The sequence below is a fragment of the Tenrec ecaudatus genome, chromosome 16, assembly GCF_050624435.1.
Source record: "Tenrec ecaudatus isolate mTenEca1 chromosome 16, mTenEca1.hap1, whole genome shotgun sequence".
In the NCBI taxonomy this organism is placed as follows: Eukaryota; Metazoa; Chordata; class Mammalia; order Afrosoricida; family Tenrecidae; genus Tenrec; species Tenrec ecaudatus.
The window spans coordinates 16,569,347-16,591,486 of NC_134545.1; the positions used below are offsets into that span (position 1 = coordinate 16,569,347).

At 52.0% G+C, this 22,140-nt stretch overlaps 1 protein-coding gene across 1 annotated transcript in view; it reads right to left on the minus strand.

Moving 5' to 3' along the window:
* ANKRD13A (ankyrin repeat domain 13A) overlaps positions 1-21,984 on the minus strand; it is a 38,234-nt gene extending 16,250 nt beyond the window's left edge. The window contains exons 1-5 of the mRNA XM_075534917.1: positions 21,678-21,984; positions 5,415-5,547; positions 4,306-4,430; positions 1,813-1,858; positions 388-531 (exon numbers count right to left, since the gene is read on the minus strand). Coding sequence (XP_075391032.1) covers positions 388-531; positions 1,813-1,858; positions 4,306-4,430; positions 5,415-5,547; positions 21,678-21,773 — 544 coding nt within the window. The 5' untranslated portion in view covers positions 21,774-21,984. The remainder of the gene's footprint in view (positions 1-387; positions 532-1,812; positions 1,859-4,305; positions 4,431-5,414; positions 5,548-21,677) is intronic.
* Between the last annotated feature and the right edge of the window lie 156 nt (positions 21,985-22,140).

A 22,140-nucleotide genomic window follows, 5' to 3' on the forward strand; every position in this document is an offset into this window, starting at 1 on the left:
TAGAAATGACGTGTATACAATATTGAGTATGCAGGGCCATCTCGCACACAAGTAGGAGGGCCACTGCCTGCTAAGGACAGACTGGAGAAGATTGGGGACAGCCTTGTCCTCAAAGCTGGAGCAAGTGAGACCAAAACATGTCCAAAGGGAACAGGGTTGGGGGGGGGGGGCAATGGTATGCGCACAGGGCGGCCCAGCCACCAGGAGAAACCGCCCTTAGAGGAATTCCAGTGCCAACAAGAAAACCATGCCTCCCCAGGGCTCGAGAAGGCAAGCGAGCCTGAGTACTTTGATGGTTAACAAAACGAAACTGAGAGATGCTGGCTGAGCGTGAGCAGTGAGACTGAGCACGGGGGTGGGGGTGGGGCGGCGGGAGGCTGCACTCACCTTCTCCCTTAAATATGAAGCTCCTCCGCCCCCGGACCCAGCTCATGTTCTCAAAGCCCAGTAACGTGATATCCACGCGCAGCTTGGCGCCGCTTTTCCAGATGCGACAGACATCATTTGGGCAGATCCTGGAAACCAAGGGCACTGGAGGAGAGGGCGGACAGCTGAGGACTCTGCCGGTGAAGGCAGGGCGCCCCAGGGAAGCTGGCCACCCCCCAAGACCACTAGGGGGTGGCACTCCCACAAAGCCGCTGGGGACCATGAACGATGGGCCTTCTGCTCTGGAGCTCTTTCTAAAAGGGCAGAGCTGTGTTTTGCCCAGAGAAAACGCTAAACCAGGGTCCCCAGAGGACTCTCAATGCTGTCCTGAAACCCACTTCCGGACCCCCCACGAGGGCTCCAGGGGACAGGCCCATCTGGCCCTTCTGAGGCCCGTATGCCACTCAGACCAGATGGCTGGGGCCCGACCAGCTTGTCAGCCCTGCTAGCCATTGTCTACTCGCCTGCTGGGCGGAACCTGAAATCAGCAGAGTGCTTATCTGCACTGGGAAAGAACCTGCGAGCCAGCGATCACAGGAGAATGGTCAGTGAGTGCTCTTCCCTCACTGACTGTTTCCTTACAGTCAAGGTTCTAGTGCAAACAGGGCTTCTGGCCTGAAGGGCGAGCCTGAGTGCCTGGGAGTGCGGGCGACGACCCTGTCAGCCAGCCTGCTTTCTGTGGGCAATTTTAGAGAAAGGCCTTATTTCGTGAGAAACACGCGACTTCACTATCCACCGCGTTTTCTTTCTTAGGGCAGCGAGCTGACACATTGAGGAGGACTACATCTAAAATACAGTCTGCACCACGGTGCACCGCCTATTAAAATTTAAATAGCATTTTCAAACAACAGTGTCAAAAAGCAACAGTATGGGCAGCTGTCCACTCTGAGGGACAAAGGAGGAACCGGAATCGCCTCAGGTCAGGGGCTCTCAAACTACGGCCCGCAGGCCACATGTGGCCCGCCAAGGATATTTATCCGGCCCGCCAGGTGTTTTTGCCCCATTTGTTTTTTTACTTCAAAATAAGATCTGTGCAGTGTGCGTAGGAATTTGTTCATAGTTTTTTTTAAACTATAGTCCGGCCTCCAACAGGTCTGAGGGACAGTGAAGTGGCCCCCTGTTTTAAAAGTTTGAGGACCCTGGTCCACACGTTATATTTGCAAATGCTCAGGGGTGAGTCTTGGGCACTTGGTGGAGGAAAGAGTACAAAGAAAACGGTGGATGGGCTGAAGGGGGGCAAGGAGTGATTTCCCCAGCCCCCTGGATTTCTGACCAAGTCAAGTTTCTTTCATAAAGACAAAAACAAACAACTAACAAACAAACCCGGCCTGTATTCACACTAAATACACTTGGAAGTGAGTCCAGGCTGAGTCCCCAGCGACTTACCCCAGCTAGTGAATTCCCATTTCATCTGCACGTAGAAATCAGGAGCCTGGAGGGCAGACCAAAGTGTAAAATAAATTCCCCGTGGCATTACTCGCTAAGCACACGTCAGCGAGGGTTACGTGAGCAATCAGGCTGGGAGGACGGGAGCGAAGAGTAAGAAAGGCTGCTGAGAGTGGAGTTCAAGAAGGAAAAGCGTGTTTATGGGCGGGCGGGGGGGGGGGGAATGGGGAGCTGATGCCAGGGGTTTGGGTGGAGAGCGGATGTTTTGAGAAAGATAAGGGCAATGAATGTGCAAGCGTTCTTGACACAGTTGATGTGTGTATGGAGTGTGAGAAGAGTTGTATGAAGCCCTAATAAAACAATATGAAGAAAAAGAATGTTTAGAAACTGATGGTGGTCGCAATTGCACAATACTGCTCGATGGGACTGAGCTATGGGACGATAAGCTGTCTGGGTTAGCTCCCAATAAAATGGTTTGGGGAAACCCACAAAAAATTTATCTTTTATCTTTAGGCTGTGCTTTTGCCTTGACATAAACATGTAGAGGCAGCCAAAGTTAACTGACAGCGACAGGACTAGAAGCCTGTCTGGGGGCACCCTTAGGCTCCAAACAGGAGAGAGCGAGGCGGGGGTGCCCAAGTCCAACTACAACCTCTGCCCACTCACTCACAACCCCCTCCTCTGGAGCAGACCAGGTACCAGTCTCTGCTGGGCAAAAAAAGGGACAGTCATCCCGTCTGGCTGTGGGAAACGACGGCACTGATGCAAACAGGCTTTGTGTTCTGGAAAGAGGCCGGAGGTTTCGCTTCCCCAGGAAGTGGCTCTGCCCTCCAGGCAAGACTGCCCCAGCCTTCAGCTGCCACAGCATGGCTCCCACAGGGCCTGGTGCCACCCTGGCCGCCCCCCAAGAGTGGTTTTCTTAGCTTTTGATGTGAAAATGCATAGCTTTCTTTTTATTATTTTTTCAAATTAAATACTATTTTTATTGACATATCTTACTCCTTCCAATGATCCCTTCCCTTTCCATGCAGTTTTGTTGCTCCATCCCTCCGGGTGGGCTTGTGAAATCATCAATGTAATGAGCTCCCCACCACCATGGAGGCAGCTCTACTTTTAAAAAGTCAACAGTTTCCTTCTAGATGTTTTTCTGGTCCCTCGCCCTCCCCAGGGTGGGCCATGGTTTCGTTGGGTTTTAGATGAAACATGAGGTCAAGGGTCTACCCCAGAGTGAAAACCGGCAGGAGGCCAATGGTGGTCAGAAATGGTCTCCCAAGAGTGGTCCGTCAGAACGGCTGGCAGGGTTCACAAGGACAATGGCAAAGCAAACACCACAGCCACTACTTCGAGTGCCCACTGTGCAGGCCCTGTCTGAGCTGCCCATACTCTTAAGCAGGGGCACCAATCAGTGCAGTCCATTGGTAAGGCATCAACTCAGCGAAAAAAGAACATTCCTGGCCCTGAATTTTTTTCCAAGGAAGACTGACGCTTCCTGAAGTGGTTTTCTACCAATGGGACTGAGATGCTTGCGGTTCTGGCAGCAGTAAGCAGATGAAGGAGCGCTAAACCCATGAGATGTTTGCATCCTCACAGGCCCTTTAAAAAAACACCACCCACAACTATTCCAGATGCCAGGGGAGCTGTCTTAGGCAGGCTTTCAGCACCAGCATCCATGGGAATGTTGTGTTGTCGTGTAAGAGCTCGAGTAGTGAGTCCTAAAAGCAGCACAGGGTTTCCTTCTGTCTAGCGAGCCTTCAGTTTTCTTTCTCAAGAAACAGATTCTATAAGGGTTAGGGGTAGGGTTAAAAAAAAAAAAAGAAACAGGTTCTAGGCAAACACTTGGCGCAAGCTTCAGGGAGCTCACTTCTGCGCTTACATTGGGAAGGAAGGGACAGAAAAACGACATTCCTGGGCCTGCTAGTTTCCCACTGCCCTGGGAAGACTGCTCATGGTTGACTGAGAAGATGGTTCTCTCGGGTCAGGGAAACAAGAAAGAGGGAAGACCCCCCAGAATGGCCAGCATCATCCAGAACCCATCAGTGAGCCTACAAGTCCATCTTAGAAAGATAAGCTGCTGAGGGTCACGGAGCGAGCTCAGCCATCTCACCCCCGCAAGCCAGAGAAGTGGCCCCAGCACCCACACGGACGGCCAAGAGATGCACACCAACCTGCGAGCCCCAGAAAACCCTGAACAGTGACTGAAGCTCGCGACCCCTTCCCCAAGACGGGCCATGCTCAGAGTGCTCCTTTTAAGAAAACCCAAGCCCAGGAAGATGGATCGTGTTCAACGTTCACTCTTCTTAAGTTAAAAACATGTGAGCAGCACTTAAAAAGGAGGACCCCACTCGCGGGGGCACAGCATTTATGAACCCTCTCCTACGCGCAAGGAGGGGTCAAGGCAGGAAGAAGGCGAGTGGTTCCGTTTCCCAGCACTCTCTAGGACGTCACACAGCAAGGGCCACGCCACCCGCCGTCACTGACAGACACCGTGGGTACCTCGAGGATCTTCTGGAGCAGCTCTGGCACCACTTCGAGGGCCATGGACGTGTTGTGGTAGTCCCGGTGCTGAAGCACGGTGAACACCATCTCGGGGTCGCCGGTGCTCACGGCCTCATGCAACACTGGTGGACGAAGAGAAGCAACAGCGCGTTACGAGCAGCCTCGTGCTTTCTGACAAAGGACATGGCCATCTTGAGACTGCCCACAGACCGTGTACACCGACATTTTCCTCCAGAGGGAGAGAGGCGACAGTCGAGCCCTATCACTTGGACCATAACCTCGCTACCTCAAAGGCCCTCCACGAGCCCAAGACCAAACCCAGACCCCACTGGGGTCGACCCGCATCTGACTCAGAGCGGCCTGCAGTGGCTCCTGGGGGTCTCGAGGTGGGGATCTTACGGCCCCGGCTCCTCAGGCTTTTCTTCCGCAGGGCCACCCAAGGCGTTCAGACCACCGACTGTAGGTGCCAGCCAGGGCCCTTTCTGACCTCGCCACCTGTTCTGGAACCTTGACCACATGTCCAGAGCACTGATTAACAAATGTGGTTGCATGTCGGCCTGGCAGTCTGCTGGGGCTTGTGCTTACCAACCCACGCACAATGGCACAAAATCCAAAGCCAAGATTTTGCTAGACTAGGCGACTTCTAGGCGGAATTCAAGGTGTCCTAGTGGCATCGTTGGTGACTCATTGGGCGGTTAACTGCAAAATCAGAAGTTTGGACGTGCCAGTCGCTCCACAGACAAGAGATTGCCAGCCTCAGAAACCCTAGGGGCCAGTACTGAGCTACCTGACAGGGTCGAGAGGAGTCCGAATCAATGGGTGGCAGTGGCCTTGGACTTTATTTTGAGTGTGGATTCACTGGCGTTGCCGTCACATTCCCTATGGGAACCAGCCTCTAGTCCCACATACACTGGTAAGGGCTTATGCCAAGAGCTGCTTCCCAGGCGAGGAGCCACCTTCCAGCAAGGGCTGGGGCCCGAGAGACCTGCCATGTCCCAGAGAGGAAGACACGTACGGTAAAGCTGGCTCCTCTGACGGAGCCGGCCCTTGCTGCCGGGAGGGCAGCTCAAAGGAAAGGCGAGATGTTATTCTCAGGGGACACTTGCCTGTCCATCCCTGGCTGTTTTCTTTGGTGACATCTGCTTTATGGCGAAGCAGGACTCTCACAGACTCTAGATGTCCCAGGGACACAGCGAGATGCAACAAGGTCCGACCTCTCGGGTCCTGAGCCTCCACGTTCTGTGAAAGGAAGCAGGGGCATTTCGGTGGAAACGTGCTGGGGGACAGCGGGCGAGGATAAGTCAGAGCATCGCTATCGGGGCCGGTCCACACATGCCTGGGTCCGTCCCAGAAGAAATGCGTGGAAACACGTCTCTGCCTTCAGTGGGCGGCTACAGACACCTTCCCTCGGCCGTGCCCTTGCCCTGTGCTTGCCAGGGCGCCTTACCACAGAAAAAGAAAAGTGCAGCCCTCCACCCCGTCTCCTCCGCCCCCAGCTTTCCTCTTCCCTCCCCCTCCACCCCTTGCTGCGGAGCTTCTGTCCTCTCTCCCTCACGACTCTTTTCTCGTCTCCCCTCTGGTGTTGGGGTTTCCTTGGATTGCTTTCACTTTTTGTGATTTTTATCTTTTGTGATTCTTTTCTCTTGCCATTGTTGACCTGCGTGCCCCCACTCGGTGGTCCCCCCTTCTTTATTCTTTTATTTGTGTGTGTGTGTGTGTGTGTGTGTGTCTGAGTGCTAACTTTTCTCGTCCCACCCAACAGACAGTGCAAAACTGCCCACATGACCCCGCTACATTGGCACTTCAACAGTGGAGAGGGCCACCCCCCTGCTCCTCTGCCATCCTCTCAAGCAGGGAGGGCAGCCAAACGCACGCACAGCAGCACATCACCCACGTCGGGCAGAGAACCGTCCACATGCTCCCGCATGGCTCCCTCCCATCCGCTTGGAGCCTCCTGGGGAAGCCCGGTGGACAGTCATCAGGGAAAGGCAAATAGAGCAGTCACAATGCCACTGAGACGATAGATCACTCCAGTTCACACGCACAGAAACAGGCTCCAAAGACAGTAGGTCTTTCCGTGGGGGTGGGGGTGGGGGTAGTGGCCTGCTTCCACTCTACGTGGAAGCTCCGGCACATCTCGCCTGCTTTTTCCTGCATCCAGAGCTTGCATCGGGCCCATCACCTGATGGCTGGGTCTTTGAGCTTGAGCCACCGTATGGCCTGCCATCTTGCCCACCGGCACAGATTCAGTTGCCTCTGCAGCCAGCTCTCATGCCATCTGACCCGAGGAGCTTGGAGCTCACAGTCTCGACAACCCTGTGTGCCAGCTCACTGAGGCAGCTCTCTCTGCAGATGTATGTCTGTGTCTGTATGGAATGTGGATACGCTCAGTTCATGGAAAAATGGAATTAGGAGATCATGGAGCTTCCCCCCAAAACTTTGAAGCCCCCACGCTCCCCATAAAAACATCATTGTTTTTTTGTCTTGTCTCTAAAGCATTGTATTACAGTGAATTATGGCTCTTCTAGTCAAATGATTGGGTGGGAACCAGCAATTAGGGTGTACAAAACTCTAACTCAGTGGTTCTCTACCTTCCTAATGCCACAACCCTTTCATACAGTTCCTCAGGTCGTGGTGACCCCCACAACCATAACATTATTTTCGTTGTTACTTCATCACTGTCATTTTGTATGGTTATGAATCAGGTGACCCCTGTGAAAGGATCATTCAACCCCCCAAAGGGGTCGCGACCCCCAGGTTGCGAACCGTTGCTCTAACTGGTCAGTTCTAGTAGTGAGTGTTGCTATCTCACTAGGTATACAATGGGAGAATGATAGAGTTTCTACTTCCGTAGAGATTTCTAGTCGTGGAGACCCACAGGAGCCCTTATGGCCTGTCCTACATGGTCGCTAGGAGTCAGAGTCAAGTCGCTGGCAGTGAGTTCTGAGGCATAAAAAGAGCATTCTCGGAAACAGGTACAGAGGATCCCTTTACACCGAGAAAGAGTGGCACAAGCGGAGGACGTCCTTCAGAGACCAAGGGCCCCTGAGCTGAAGCTCATCACCCAGGAGACAGACATGGCGGGAAGACTGCCAGCAGCAGCAGCAGACCCACAAGCCTGACAGGCAGCTTCAGGCTTCCTAGGCCCTGGAGCGAGGCTTACCAACCCAGAGCAAAGCACATCTTGGATTGAGGCTTCTGAGGGAGTGGTGTGTCTTCTGGGAAGTTATCAGCAGTGCTAGACGAGCTCTGTCATACCTGCTGGGTTGGACAGAGGCCAAGGGGCTGTGTGGGTTGGGTGGCTGATGACCAGAGAGACATGCTTTGGGGCACAAAGGAGAAAAGGCACTCCTGACTGGAAGAACTGTATCCTGTATAGTATACAGTATACATCCGAGGTGTAACGTGGTACCTTTGCTAATGAACTCCATCATTGTGAGTTTGTCCGTGAGTTCCGTGTGGCCACTGGCACATACTAGTACGCCCAGCAGAGGAGCCAAGTACTGGCTGGGGTCAGAGATGGCTGAGGAGGTTGGGTGGTGGAGGCACATCTGTCTGACCTCTGCCCCACGGGAATCAGCCTTGAGCTGACTGCTGATGGTGATTAGCCTCCTTCCCCTGTGGGGTCAGAGTAGGTCAGGCACAACCCTGCCCCAGTCTCACAGAACCAACTTAAGGCATGAGATGACTGGATCCCCCCGCCCCCCCACCTCCATTCAGAGATCTGGGTTCACACTGAGCCCAGCCAAGTAGTTAGCAATGAAGGCAAAGTTTGCCCATAGTGCCCCTTATCCAGCGCAGGGAGATATAAAAGAGAAAGTAAGATTCACACATCAATTGCAGCAAATCAGTTAAAAAAAAAAAGGCATGCTTGCATGTGGGCTATAAATAAAGTTTCTGGTCACCAAGTTCCTTTTTCTACGAAGATAACTACCTAATGAGTAATCCTGAGCTACAGACCTCGGATCGGATCACTAACAGGAAGACTAAGTTCTCATTTCCACCTGAACAAGGTTCCGAGGTTCGTGATGTGCCATTACCACCCAATAATGCGCAGCCTGGGGGGTTCCCCAACCACCGAGCACTGATCAGCACGTAAGTGTTGAATGGGAAGTGCAGGACTTCACCCAAAACGGAAAGTACAGAAGAAAATTCGGGTCAGAGTAGAAATACATTTTCTACCGCCCACCAAAGCATCCCTTCTCATGAAGGGGAATTGAGTCCCAGGTGCCCTGCAGCAACGCCTACATCGCCCAGCATCTGAAGTCCTACGGACAGTGGGCATCACCTGCCAAGCAGTCCATCTGTCTGTCTCTCATCAGGCTAGAGTAGACACACACTGTTGGCTTTTCTCTGTCCTCCCTCATCTGCTCAAGCTTGCCAGGGCCAACAGCAATCACTGCCATGAGCTCTACCTGCGGGACTGGTCACCTCCTTCTTAGAGGGCTAAGGCTAAGGGGACACCCCGGGGCTGTGGGGCTGTCTGGGCCAGAAACGTGTTCACTGCCTTCATACTTCTTAGCCGAGGTGCTTGGTCTTGATTTGCGATGCTAGCTGTTGTCCAGGACTAACTGCAGTCCCCAAAGAGGCCCAGGGAGCTGCTCCCGGGGCTGCAGGGACAGAGGAGAGGCAGGAGAGCAGGGAATCAAGGACAGTCATGCAGCTGCACCATCTCCCTGTTTTATAATAAATTCTATCAGGGTCATTGTGCAGGGCAGGGACATCAATGCTGTGGCCAGAGAGTCTGACATGGCCACCCTAAAGACCAGGTAGAACTCTTCCTGTGGGTTTCTGAAACTGCAACTCTTGACAGTAGAAAGCCTCGTCTTTCTTCCAGGGTGGTTTCAAACAGCAGACCTTGTGGATCACAGCTCAACTGGCATCCACTGCACCACCAGGGCTCTTATCTCACCACAGCAATGGACCATTCCTTGTTTCTAGCTCCTACAGAAATAGTCTCAGAAACCCACGGGGGCTGTTATGAGCCCTATCGGGTAATTATGAGTTTGAATGCACCCAATGGCAGCGAGCCTGGAGTTCTATAGAAACTGAAAGCAATCTATGATTCTCTCAGGGCTGAGCGCTTAGGGCAGAGGGATGGGGGAATGACTGCTAGTGGGTTGGGGTGTCATCTGTCCTGGAATTTGATAATGGTGAAAGTCATTATCTATGAATGTTGTAAAATGATTGCTTTTTTTTTAAAGGTTGCTGTTGAGTTGGCTCTGAAGAGCTGGTTTAAATAGCTGCATTTTGTATTAGATGAATTATAGCTCAAGAAAGATGCAAAATAAGTCCTGTGTGCAGGTTGGTGATGCAGTAAATTACCTGCACCCTACACGGCACCTCTAGCCACAGCCTCTGTTGCTCGCACCTGCTGGGTCTGGGGAAAAGGGCCCAGGAAGATGCTGATTGGATTAAATCACTCAGCTGTTGAGTGCAGGCCATCCGGCTGGGTGTGCAATGAGCCCTATCAGAAGCAGGAAGTAGAGATCTCACTACCGTCCAGAGAGAAGACCCAGCAGGGGAGTGTGTCCTTTGGACTTCAGAGATACCTGCACATTGAATGCTCCTGACCCACAAGGCAGTTCAGATGGCAGAGGAGCAGCAACAGCGGAACCAGAAGCCAGAACAGAAGACAGGGCAATGGACCTGTCGGCCCGCAGAGTAAGTGAAACGGCGTGCTGCTCCCCTTTCAGACTAGCTCTGGCCCCTTTGGACTTCTTTTCCAAAGTATCGCCCCTTCAATAAACCACTCTTTCTGTTCAAACCTTAAAAACAAAACATTTGTGGCAGCAGGGTGTTCTAGGCACTCAGTAAAGGGAGTTGGATTTGCTGGTGCATGGAGTTGGAGCTGACCGCCTGGTGGAGTGGCATGCCCTCTGCACATTTATTGGCAGCCCTACACGAGCTTTGTGACATTGCCTGAGCGGGATGGAGGGCAGACCAATCTGCTGAGGGCTGGAGAGCCCTCCCCCAGGCACAGCAGAGAAGAAACCGTCCTGACTGAACTGTCACCTGAGCATTTCTCACCTGCATTGCAACCTGTTAGCTTCCCTAATAAGCCCCGTAGTGCTAAGTATTGCCTGTGATTCTGCGTGGTCATTGCAATGAATCACGGAGCCCCATCACAGAAGTCGAGTGCCGTGGGGAGGCATGGCTGGAGAACTGGTAGGGAAGGGTAGAGGATGGAGGCATGTCTGACCTCTGCCACGCGAGCAGGAAGAAGTCAGATGAAGCCCTCCCGCCATTTCTACGATATTTCTACGTACTATAGAAAACGAATCTGTGAGCTAGACGAGGACCTCCAACACATTAGTGGAATCATAGAACTGGAAGAAGGAATTTTCCAAGGCTTGTCATATGGTAAGTGTGGCTGCGGAGACCAGCCAGCTCTGTTTATCAAACACGCGCACGACAGGGTTGGATGTGCTCAAAGTTCACTGTGGTTAATAGGCTTCAGGTTCCTCAATGAATGGCATCAGTTCAGGGAGCACAAGTCTTTGGAGCCAGACTGGATTCCCTTTCAATGCTGAAGGTGCGTGTCTCTTCAGCCACGGTGGTTTCACTACAATCTGTTCCAAAAGAAGAAAGGACTATTTTTGCCGATCTCCTTCCGTCTGCGGGTGTAACGTCCATCCACGCGTCCTGCTTGGTGCCCTCTTTACCATTCTGCCTACAGGAGGCAGCACAAGAGGCCAACAACCAGAGCCCCACTTCCAGCTTTTTCAGGGAAGCCCGGGGGGTGTAGTGGGGTACACTGGGCTGTTAACCACCAGGTCCAAGGTTCAAACCCAACTGCTGGAGAAAGGAGCACAGATGAGGCATTCTGCCTGCAGGGGGCACAAGAAGTCACGAGTTTGAGTTTTGAGTGCCTCAGGGCCCACGTCTGCCACGCAAGACCCGGGGACACCAGCACCTGCAACATCTCACTGTGGGGTAGAGACGGCATGGCACGGGCATGCCACGTGCTCAGAATGGTCCCAGCATGCAGGGCGCACTTCACCTGCCACCTCTTAGGGGGCCGCCTCAAAATACACACAGCATGCACGTGTGCACCCTCCGCTCTGTCTGCCTGGCCCCCGGCAACTGTGCCCACAGATGGCTCACACAGCAGGTGGGAAGAGATATGCATTAGCCTGGCTCCCTAAAGGGCGACAGAGGGGGAGCACTCTGAGAAGGCTCCAGTGTCCTCTTGGTTACTCGACCTCACACGCAGCAGGCCTGCAGCCAGTGAGCAAGCACTGGCTGGAATGTGTGCCCTGTGGTCACACCTGGTGGACCACAGGCCGGGGCGGTTCAAGTCCGGTCCCAGGGGTTCCCCCTAGCCTGTCTAAGGTGCACTTAATCTTCCATCAAGAAGGCGATTAGCGGACGGCTCTGGCTAAGTGACGTCACCAAACAAACAGCTTCACCCTCAGCAGCAACCAACCTGAAGGCCCCACTGAGCATTAAGGACAGTGGAGCTGATGGGCGGAGAAGCACTTCATTAAATGCCTCTGCTCAGCCACTCAGTCTCATCACCGGCCAACTTTTAAGAGTGCCGGCTATTACCCAGGCCGGGGCTGGCCCGCCCACTGGCTTCTCCTCTGCTTCTGGACAGACTGCATTCCTTTTGTGCTCTATTTCTGAAACTTCGAGCTGCCAGTGGTCCAGCTTCCGGAGCGCTGCCCCAGCAATGGAAGAAACACAGGTGGGGGAGGCAGAAAGAGACTGGCAGGCGATCACAAAGGGCAACAGATGTTTTATTGCTGGCATGATAGAAACGGTTGGGGTTTCTTGTAGAAAAACTAGGTGACATGTGAAAGGAGCCGATTCACCGGCTAATAAGAGGAGTCCACGGACAGCAGCAGTGACTGGTAGCTGCTCCTGCTCCTGTGTGTGGTGGGCCTGCTAGTTAGGGGGCTAGCTAAATACCATATGGGTAAAACTATTTGCTGCTATGTAAAAGTTATCGAGTATCAACTTCTTGGCCCAGGAGCGGGCCCAGGGGAGGGGGAAATGCAGAGCCCCTTATTAAAAAACAAGAATTTCAAGACATCAACAGCACAGCATTAAACCAAGTGTGAGACCCTTCTGATGACAGGGTGCTGCTGGATAGGACAATGCCCGTGACATCACCCTGTGTGAGCCCTTCCAAGGACCAAGCTGCAGGGTCAGCATTGGATGACTGGGCCATGCAGGTAAGGGCTTCCACTTGCATCCTTTAGGACGGCTGGGAAATGGTCTACAGTGACCAGCAGTACCTACGATGCAGTATTAATTGAGATGCAGTATTTAGGATACTACATGAACTATTTGATAGGGCTCTTCTAGCCAGTCTTTGTTGTTTTTTTAAAATAATTAAATATTTTTATTGGGGCTCTTAAAACTCCCCTCACAAGCTATACATTCACCATTGTGTCAAGCACATTTGTGCATATGCTGCCATCATCATTTTCAAAGCATTTTCTTTCTACTTGAGCCCTTGATATCAGCTCCTCATTTCCCCCCTCTCCCCGGCCCTCCCTCACTCATGAACCCTTGATAAGTTATTAAAAATTATTATTTTCATCTCTTACATCATCACACAATATATGAATGTGTGGATTGCTGTAAGAGCCCCCAATAAAATGACTTAAAAAAAGAAAGAAGAGGGTGAGGACTCCCGGTGAGATTGCATGGACCAGGCAAACAATTCCATAGACCCTCGACAACAGCGATTCTCCACCTTCCTCATGCTGTGACCCTTCCATACGGTTCCTCATGTGGTGGTGACCCCCAACCATAACATTATTTTCCTTACTACGTCATCCCTGTCTTTTTGCTACTGTTATGAATCGGGCAACCCCTGTGAAAGGGCTGTTCGACCCCCAAAGGGGTCACGACCCTCAGGTTGAGAACCGCTGCTCTACAACAAAGCCAGGAGAGACCAAGGGAAACAGAGACAGCTGGTACTCCGGATCCTGGAGGTTCAGAGGAACGGATGAGAAGTGGACTGGACGCCGACCACAGCAGCAGCTGACCAAAAGCTGCAGGAGAGACTAGTCTGGGGGCGCGGCCATCCTGACTTTTGCAAGCAGCATTCCGTCCAGACAGAGGCCTAGCTGCCTGGTGGCTGGTGATGAGAAAAGTGGGGCCTCCTTTGTGCCCGAAACCCTCCTCGTGGCCAGGCCCCACCACCACCCACCCAGCGGCCCGTGACATCTCTCCCTGACTAGCCCCTGTTCCACCTGAGGTCACAGCCTCAGGGACCTGGGGCTGGCAGTATCACGGGCCCCTGGAGGCGCATGATTCTGTCATCAGGCCCGCACCACACACCATGTTTGGTTCTGAGCCATCCTGGACAGGCAGAAACTCTGTAATCAGCTGCCCAATGGACCTGAAACAATTCCTCCCAGAAACAAGCACCTGACCTCAAGGATCACTTCTACTTCAGGTGTCCTGGCTCCAGACAACCACTCCTTCGCACCTACTCCGCGAGCGCCTTAGAGCAGCCGTTCTCAACCTGTGGGTCGCGACCCCCTTGGGGGGGCTCAAACGACCCTTCACAGGAGTCGCCCAATTTAAGAGTAGCAAAACGACAGTGATGAAGTAGCAAGGGAAATAACTTTATGGTTGGGGGTCACCACATGAGGACCTGTATGAAAGGGCCGCAGTATGAGGAAGGTTGAGAACCACTGCCTTAGAGTGTCCTGCCTCTATGGTTTCTCTTTCCTTTGCTTTTGGTATGCACCCCCCACTACCTTGTTTTTTATCCTTTCTTTCTCTGCCTTTCCCCCCTCTTATTTGTCTTCTATCTATTCCCTTTATTTCATCTTTTGTTATTTTCTCTTGCCCCTCCCTCTGTTGGCCTCTTTTATTTTATTTTTTATTGTTTTCCTTTTTCTCTCCCTTGTTTTCACTTTTCTTTCCATTCTGCTTTTTCGGTTATTAAACTTTTTCTTGCTGCTGTTGGCTTCCCCCTTTCTTGTTTTTGCATATTTCTTTTTTGGCTGTTGTATGTTTTGTATGCGTGTTTTCCCCCTTCTTGTTCCACTCAAAGGGAGCCCTGGTGATGTAGTGGTTATGCATCGAGCTACTGATCAAAAAGGCGGGTGGTTTGAAACCACTAGCCACTCCTCAGGAGAAGGAAGGAGTTTCTATTCCCATAAAGAGTTATAGACTCTGAAACTCACAGGGCAATTCTACCTGCCCTACAGGGTCGCCCTAAGTCGGTATCAAAGCGATGGCAGTGAGTTTGTCTCACCCAGCAACAGACAGCTATCGTGCCCACCTGAGTCAGCCCATCTATACCTCCAGCAGCTACACCTGGGTGAGGCCCACTCCCCCCCCTTTTAAAAAGCTTTACTGGCATCTAATCCACATGTCACACAACTCAATGGCTCAGTCATTAAAGAGAGTTGTACAACCATTACCACAATCGGTTTTAGAACATTTCCTTCCATCTTGTAACCATTGTTATTAGCTCCTCATTTCCCCCCAACCTCTCCTGCCATCCCCCCAAGAAACCATCAGTCCAGTTGTATCGCCCTGATAACAGTTCTATAGATGTATCTCCACTTCCTGCACTGGTACCAGCTGATCATCAACAGATGGCTGGAAACACCAGCCAAACTCGCCCCACACTGTGCCCAGCAATCAGATAATGGTGCACACATTCATGTTCCTGGGCGATGAGCGGTAAGGGGCTGAGGTCTCATCCACAGACAATCATCCCATTCAAATACATCACCAGCACAATGTCTCCAAGACAAGAGGTCAGGTCAGCTCAAACAAAGAAACAAGCTAGAGTGGCTCAAACTACTGAGGGATACTCAGAGCCAGACCTTTCTCGGGAAAGGCAGGGAAACTATGCAATAAAGAACTCAAAGATGATATTTTGACTCTTACACTGAATAGAATTATCAAGAAAGCTGCAGATGAAAAACACATGGTTACATAGATAAACACACACACACACACACACACACACACACAAAGGACATGATAAAATCCAACACCCACTCGTGATCAAATGCAATGTAACAGGAAGCAAAGCTGGTTCCTCACCATAATAAAGGGCAGAGGCACAACCCACAGGCTCACATTACCCCAATGAAGACACTACAAGCATCCCCCTGGGGAACGGGAACCAGACAAGGATAACCTTAGTACTGTTCCTGTCCAATCCTGGGAGCTAAGGTGGCCAGAGTGGGTTCTATGTGGTGCTGCTAACTGCAAGGTCAGCAGTTCGAATCCACTAGCTGCACTGTGGCAGACAGATGAAGCTTTCTGCTCCTAGAAAGATGTATAGTTCCAGATACCCACAGGGGCAGTTCTACTTGGCCCCATGGGGTCACTCTGAGTTGGAATTGACTGGGTTGCGGTGAGGTTTTTCTGATTATCCAGTATTGTGCTGGGAGTCTCAGAAAGACCCACGAAGAACGAGAAATGAGAAGTATCTAAATTGGCAAAAAAGAAGTAACTCTCTGTATTCACAGATGATAGGATCCTCTTCCTCTAGAAAATCCCCAAACCCAGGCAAGAAGATAGTTGGAACTGGTTCATTCAGGACACGATCCACATCCCCCAATCAGCCCCGTGCCTTTATGGTACCAGAGCTCTGAAAGAAATCCAGGCAAACAAGGCCATTCACAGTAGCCACCTGAATAGGAAGTACTCCAGAATAAATCTAACCAGAAAAAGAAAAGATGTGAACCAAGAAAACTACAAAATACTACTACAAACACCCAAAGGCCTACAGAATGGAAGAAGAGAGTCTTGCTCAAGGATGGAAAAACCCAACATGGTGAAAATATCAACACCACCCAAAACAATCCACTGATACCATGTCATCGCGATCCAGATTCCAACATTATTTTTTAAAGACAGGAAAACACATCACCTACTCTATCTGGAAAGGGAAGAGACCCAGGGTAAGCAATGCACTACTGAAGAAGAACAACAACAACAAAAAAAAGCCTCTGACTTCCTCATCTCAGAATGTACTGCATAGCCACGGTAGTCAAAACAGCCTGGGACAACAATAGCCACACAGACCCTTGGAACCGAATTGAGGACCAATAGAGAACCCGCCTACAGACAAATGATTTCTGACCCAGCGCCAACACTTACTCAAGGAAGACATGGTCTGTGAAACAAACAGTGCTGGCAGAACGGGACATGCAGTTGGGGAAGGAAGCAGGATCAATAGCTCACATCACATACAGAAACAAATTCAAGATGGACCCAAGACCTAAGGGTCAAACCTAGCATGATAAAGATCATCAATGGAAAAATAGGGGCAAATATTCTTTGAGGGTTACTCAGACTGAGAGCAGAAAGGAGGGCGGGGAAGGGGGTAGACAACTGTTAACTTGGGAGAAGGGAGAGGCAATACAGAGGGGGGTCAGGGAAAAAAGGACGAAGACAGGGAAAGCCACTGGGAGGTTTGCAAGAGTCATAGGCAAAAAACAAAACAAAAGAGTCACAGGCAACAGAGGCGAATGCTGGTATTTACAACACACACTAGTGTTGATCTACGAAAAGAGCCTTGGACAGGCAGACATGCAGGCTGGGCAGGTGCGGAGGGGGAGTGGAAACACAGGCACAAATATAAAAGGTTTGGCAGAGGATGTTTGTCTGTGTGTCTTTACCTTGGCTGCCAATCTATCCATGAATGGGGTGGGGCAGGCAGGGGGCAAGGTTACGAACACTTCTCAGACATAACCAAGCACCCTGAGGGAGCGAGTCGCTGGGCCTAGGGGCTCAGAACCATGGTCTCGGGGGACACCATAATCAGCTGGCATATCCTAGTTCACATTAGTCCATGAGCTGCTTTGGGGGGTACTAACTGGCATCTTCAAAGGCCGGAAGCACTTATCTAACGTACCACTACTGGTTTCTTCCCGTGCTCTCGGAGAAGAGCACGTGTAAACAGTCCAATGGATATAGGGTCCCCACAAACATCAGTCACCTCAAGCCTGCACCCGAAGAACGAGATGGTGCCTGCTGCCTCCTTCCAACGGCCCTGAAAGGGATCCTGGATCGAATGGGAGATGATGAGGACCAGAACTCAAAACTATCAGAGAGACTGATAGGGCCTCTTAAGACTGAAAACCCTGAGACACCCATCAGGTCCAGAGCTGAACTCACATGGCCCATGTTAGTTAGGATCATCCACCACTTAAGATCAAACGGGCAGCCTTTCCCCAAAGGCGGTTTTCAGAGGGTGAGGAAAGGTGGAGGAGCGGAAACACTGAGAAGGTGGGACAAGGGATGGTACATCAAGGTAACGGCACTGCACGAGCTAAACCCAACTGTGTATGAACTACTGAATGCTCAACTGAGGATCTGCTCTATAAGCCTTCACTTAATGTACACACACATGCAGAAGAAGAGCCAGGAGTGGAGCGTATCCTCTGGTCCCCAAATTGAACCTCCTTGAGCCAAGGACAGAAAGCTGTGACATCAGAGAAGCAGAGGGAGAGTGGCAGCAACCAAACAAAGAACCAGACTCAAGCAACCCTATGGTGGGCTGCCCAGCCAACAAAGAGAGCAAAGCTGAGTGCCTTTCAGATGGAGGTGTACTCCCTGAGTGGGGAGCCTCCAGGTACATAACTAAGGAGCCAGGTTTGCTAAGTGCCTTCAGGCTGAAGCTTTCAGAAGGGCTAGCATGGCCTTTGGGCAATTATTAGCAGTGCTGAGAGCCCTGTAACACTGCCTGAGCAGGGCAGAGGTCAAGGGCCAGAGACAGGTGTGTTTCGGGGACATGGCTAAGAAGCTGTCCTGATAGAAAGAAGTGTGTCCTAAGCATTTCTGATCCTGAACTGTAATCTAAGAACTTCCATAACTGTGAGTATTGTGTGTGTGTATGTGTGTGTGTGTGTGTGTGTGTGTTGGGTGATAGCTAGTGTCAAAATTGGTAAAAATGTTGGCGGGTAAAGGTGTGTCAGCCCCCTGCCTCATAGGAATCAGTCTTGGGAGGTGACGAGTTTGACTCTTTCTCCCCCTGGGAAGTCAAAGAAGCTGAGGTGGAAGCGGCCTTCAAATCCTTTTTTGCAAGTCAAAGCCAAGTCACTGGCCAAATATAAATATTCTGTCTTACCCTCCTTGACAATGAAAGGCACAGAGCACCAATATGCTCCTGGAAAGACTGCTGCAGAATTAGGATTCCAAGTCACACATGTCCTTGACATTGTTCAAGGTTAAGAGGCTCTGGGGACTTTCAGTGAACACGCTCATCACAGTTCAAGGGGAAAAGATCATTCAGCGGTCACATTTCCGTGTCTTCTTGATTTATCGAGCAAGTACTAATTCACTGAAACTCATTAAATTCATTTGAACTCATTGCTTTCTCTCCCATGCATAGAAAGTCCACGTTTTCTCCAGAACCAGCGTGGAATTTGTGGATGGTTCTTCCTTCATGTAAATCGGATTTTATTCCCGTGGCTTCCTTTGTTCTTTCCCTGGACGGTTTCTAAGAAGCCACGGTGGACACCACACAGGGGAAATGCAGATGCCAAAATACCCCGGGCACCCAGAAGCCCAAACCAGACTGGTCACTTTGCAAAGCCTCCAAGATCAGACCAAGAGATAAAGCTCGAGTGGATCACCTCATCTGAGCCACAACAATTAAAACACCAAGACAGCTCCCTGCCGGGGAGGGGAGTTCATTCTGACTCACAGTGATCACAGGGGGCGGAAGAGAACTGCTCCATGGGTTTCTGAGGCTGTCCCCCTTTATGGGAGCAGCCAGCCTCCTCTTCCTCCCACGGAGTGGCTGGTGGTTTGGAAGTGCTGACCTTGCAGTAAGCAGCCCGACTCGTAATCACTACGTCACCAGGCCTCCTCACGGCAATTAAAAAGGGAGCGCAGTCATCAGGAAATGATGGCGTGCGATGGAACATTTCATCTGGGGCCTGGCCTGGGCCATAGCTCCTTAACTCAAACAGGGGTGCTGGTGTCTGATGAAGACCAATGGCTCTTACAGAAGTTTCTTCTGTCTAGATAGAGGGCCCCTTTTGACTTCGAGTGGGCACATGACCGATGTAACAAGACCGTGATGGGGGACGAGCAAACGGTGAGCAGCCAGCACCCACTACATGGAATGCCGCGGACCCGGCTCCATTTTTACCAGCAGCCAAAAGGAAGCCGAGGATGCTTTGTCTTCACTAGGAGGAAATGATATCAGAGCCAAGATTTCGAGATGCCGGCTTGTAGAAGGCCATGGAATGGGTGACAGTGGGAGCCCAAGATACATTTGTGAGCTCTACATAGGAAACACGCCTCCGGTGACCTCCTTCTTTACATAATGGAGGGCTGGGAATGAGCGGGTTCTAAAACAGAGGACATTGGAGAAATAAATGACTTTAGGAGATCAAAACGATAAGCCGGACTTGAACACTGAAAACCTTGTCAGTTGGTCCCTCCCATACACGTTGGACCTGATACTGTTTTCCATCTCTTAATCATTTATTTTTTTGTTTTCAATATTTTAATGTGGGTATATTTTTCTTTCTTCTTTTTCTTCCTATTGGGTTTACCTCTGCTGTATTTTGTCATTGGGGGATGGCCCTCTTGAATGTTTGCTGTATGTTTCTCCGTATATGAAACCCAAGATTGATGAACCCTACAGCGAGAGCAGGCTCCTGGTGGGTACAGTGGGGGAAGGTGACGGGGATGGTGTGTCAAAGGTAGCTGCCATCAAGGAGTTCAAGAAGCAAATGTTTTGAAACTGATGTGGTAGCAAATGTACAACACTGCTTGATGGGACGGAACTATGGAATGACCTGCTATCTGTCTTCCTTCCCAATAAAAATGTTTAGGCCATGGAGGAACATTTTAAAAATGCCTTAACTGTTCAGGCCAGTTTTGACCCAGCCAAGGCCAGGGCTTCAGTGCACTGGATAAAATGAGTGAGCCCAGCAAGCACCAGGCCACCCGATGTCAGAGGCGATTACAGAGCCTTATCCTGTTAAATCTGTTAGCCAGTAACCCGATGGCACCAACACCTCCCAGAATCGCTCAGATGCCTTTACGGCAAGGTGTCTCAAACGAGACACAATTGACATCTGGGGCCAGATAATTCGGTCGTGGGGGGAGGCCTGTCCTGGGCACTGGGGGATGTTGAGCGACACCCAAAGCAGTCCCCAACTACTGCCAAACACTTCCTGGGGCAAAATCACCTCTGGTTGAAGATAAGAGTTGGGAATCTGTTGGAAAGAGATGACAATAAATACAAGTCAAGGAAGCAAAGCCCTCTGTCCAGACTGGACACTCATGCTTGAGAAGGGAGACTCTCATACTTGAGAAGAGAGCAGCCTCCCTAGGGAGTTGGTTCAAAGGCCGTTTCCTGAGTGATCAAAATCAAAAGACACATGGAAACCATTAGTCCACTGGATCAACGGGTCACACAAACATCCGTCTCCACAACCCTGAGCTAGACAGTGCCCGGCTACCACTGCCAACTGCCCCGAAAAGGATGGCAGGTCCTGGATAGAGTGGGCGTACAAACGCGGACCAGACCCCCCTCCCCAACTCATCGATTCTAGGCATACTGGTCTGAGAGAGATGGGTAGGGACCCCCATGCCTACGGGCTTCGCTTAAAATCAAAAGGGCAGTAGTGAGCCAAGGACCTAAAGGAGAAGGCATGGAAGCAGGGGGACTCGGGGAGGAAGCGGGAGAAGCGATGGGACCTCCAGGGGACGGCAGTGGCTGAAGGGAATCAGAAGGTGTGTGGATGGTTTGGATGCAGCTATGATGTGCTCTGCGGTCAACTGTCACCTGACGCTCCAAAAAGAGTCCCAGAAAGGGAGAAGAAGCTGCAAAGGTTTCCTGAACCTCGCTCCCAGCCTCGGGATACCATGGGGTCCTGGGTATCCCCACAGGAAAACCAACACCCTCCTGCTTTGCTGAGCAGCTAACGTGGTCCAGACAGGGGAGAGGACTTAGCCAAGGTCACACGGAGCAAGTTAGATGTCAAGGCTCCAAACCTTCCCAAAGCCCCTTAGCTTACAAGCGTGGGGAGTGGGGTGAGGTGGGGTGTTTCCCAGAGCCCAGGGCAGCGGCTCTAAAGTTATAGCCTCATGCAGGAACGGTTCCACCCTGGCGCCCCCGGCCCCAGTTAACCCTGACTTGACAAACTGATTAGCTGCACAAAGAGTGTCTGCGTTTCCGGTCAAATGAAGACAAACCCCTGGTCCCCCCCGGCTGTTAGAAAGGTTGAATGAGATCGCGTATAGGAAGCCCTGGGCACAACGCCTGGCACACACGGAGCACTCAGCACACGTCCGGTTCCCGTCCTTGTCCGACGCGGGGCTTGGGAATGGGCGCGGGGGGCCGCCGCAAGCGATGCCCAACTGCCAACTCCCCGGAGCCCGACCCCATCCCCGCCCCGCCGGCCCCGCACCTGGTCCCGCAGCTCTTTCTCCAGCTGCCGGTAGTCGTTGTTCCAGACCAGGAGATGGAGGGGGAAGGGGCCGCCGGGGTCGCGCCTCGAGGACATGGCGGGGAGGCCGCAGCCCCGGTCCCGGCCGGGGAGAGAGGACGCGGCCGGCGAGCAGGCCGAGGCGCGGGGGGCTCCTTCAGGGCCGGGTGCGGGGTGCGCCGCAGGTCCGGGGGTCGCGGGCCGGGTCGGGGACCGCTCGGCCGCGCCCACCCCGCGTCCCGCCGCGCTCCCGCCGGCGCTGACAGCTCCGGAACCGACTGCTGGGGGCCGAACCGTCCCAAACCCGGAAGTGCGGGGAGCGAACCACCGCGCGCCCGGCCGGGGGGGGCGGGACCAGGCCGGGCGTCCCGCGCTCGCTAGCCCAACGCCACCTGCCTCCCGGGCCACCGCGGGACGACGGCGGCGTGTCCCCAAACGGTTACAA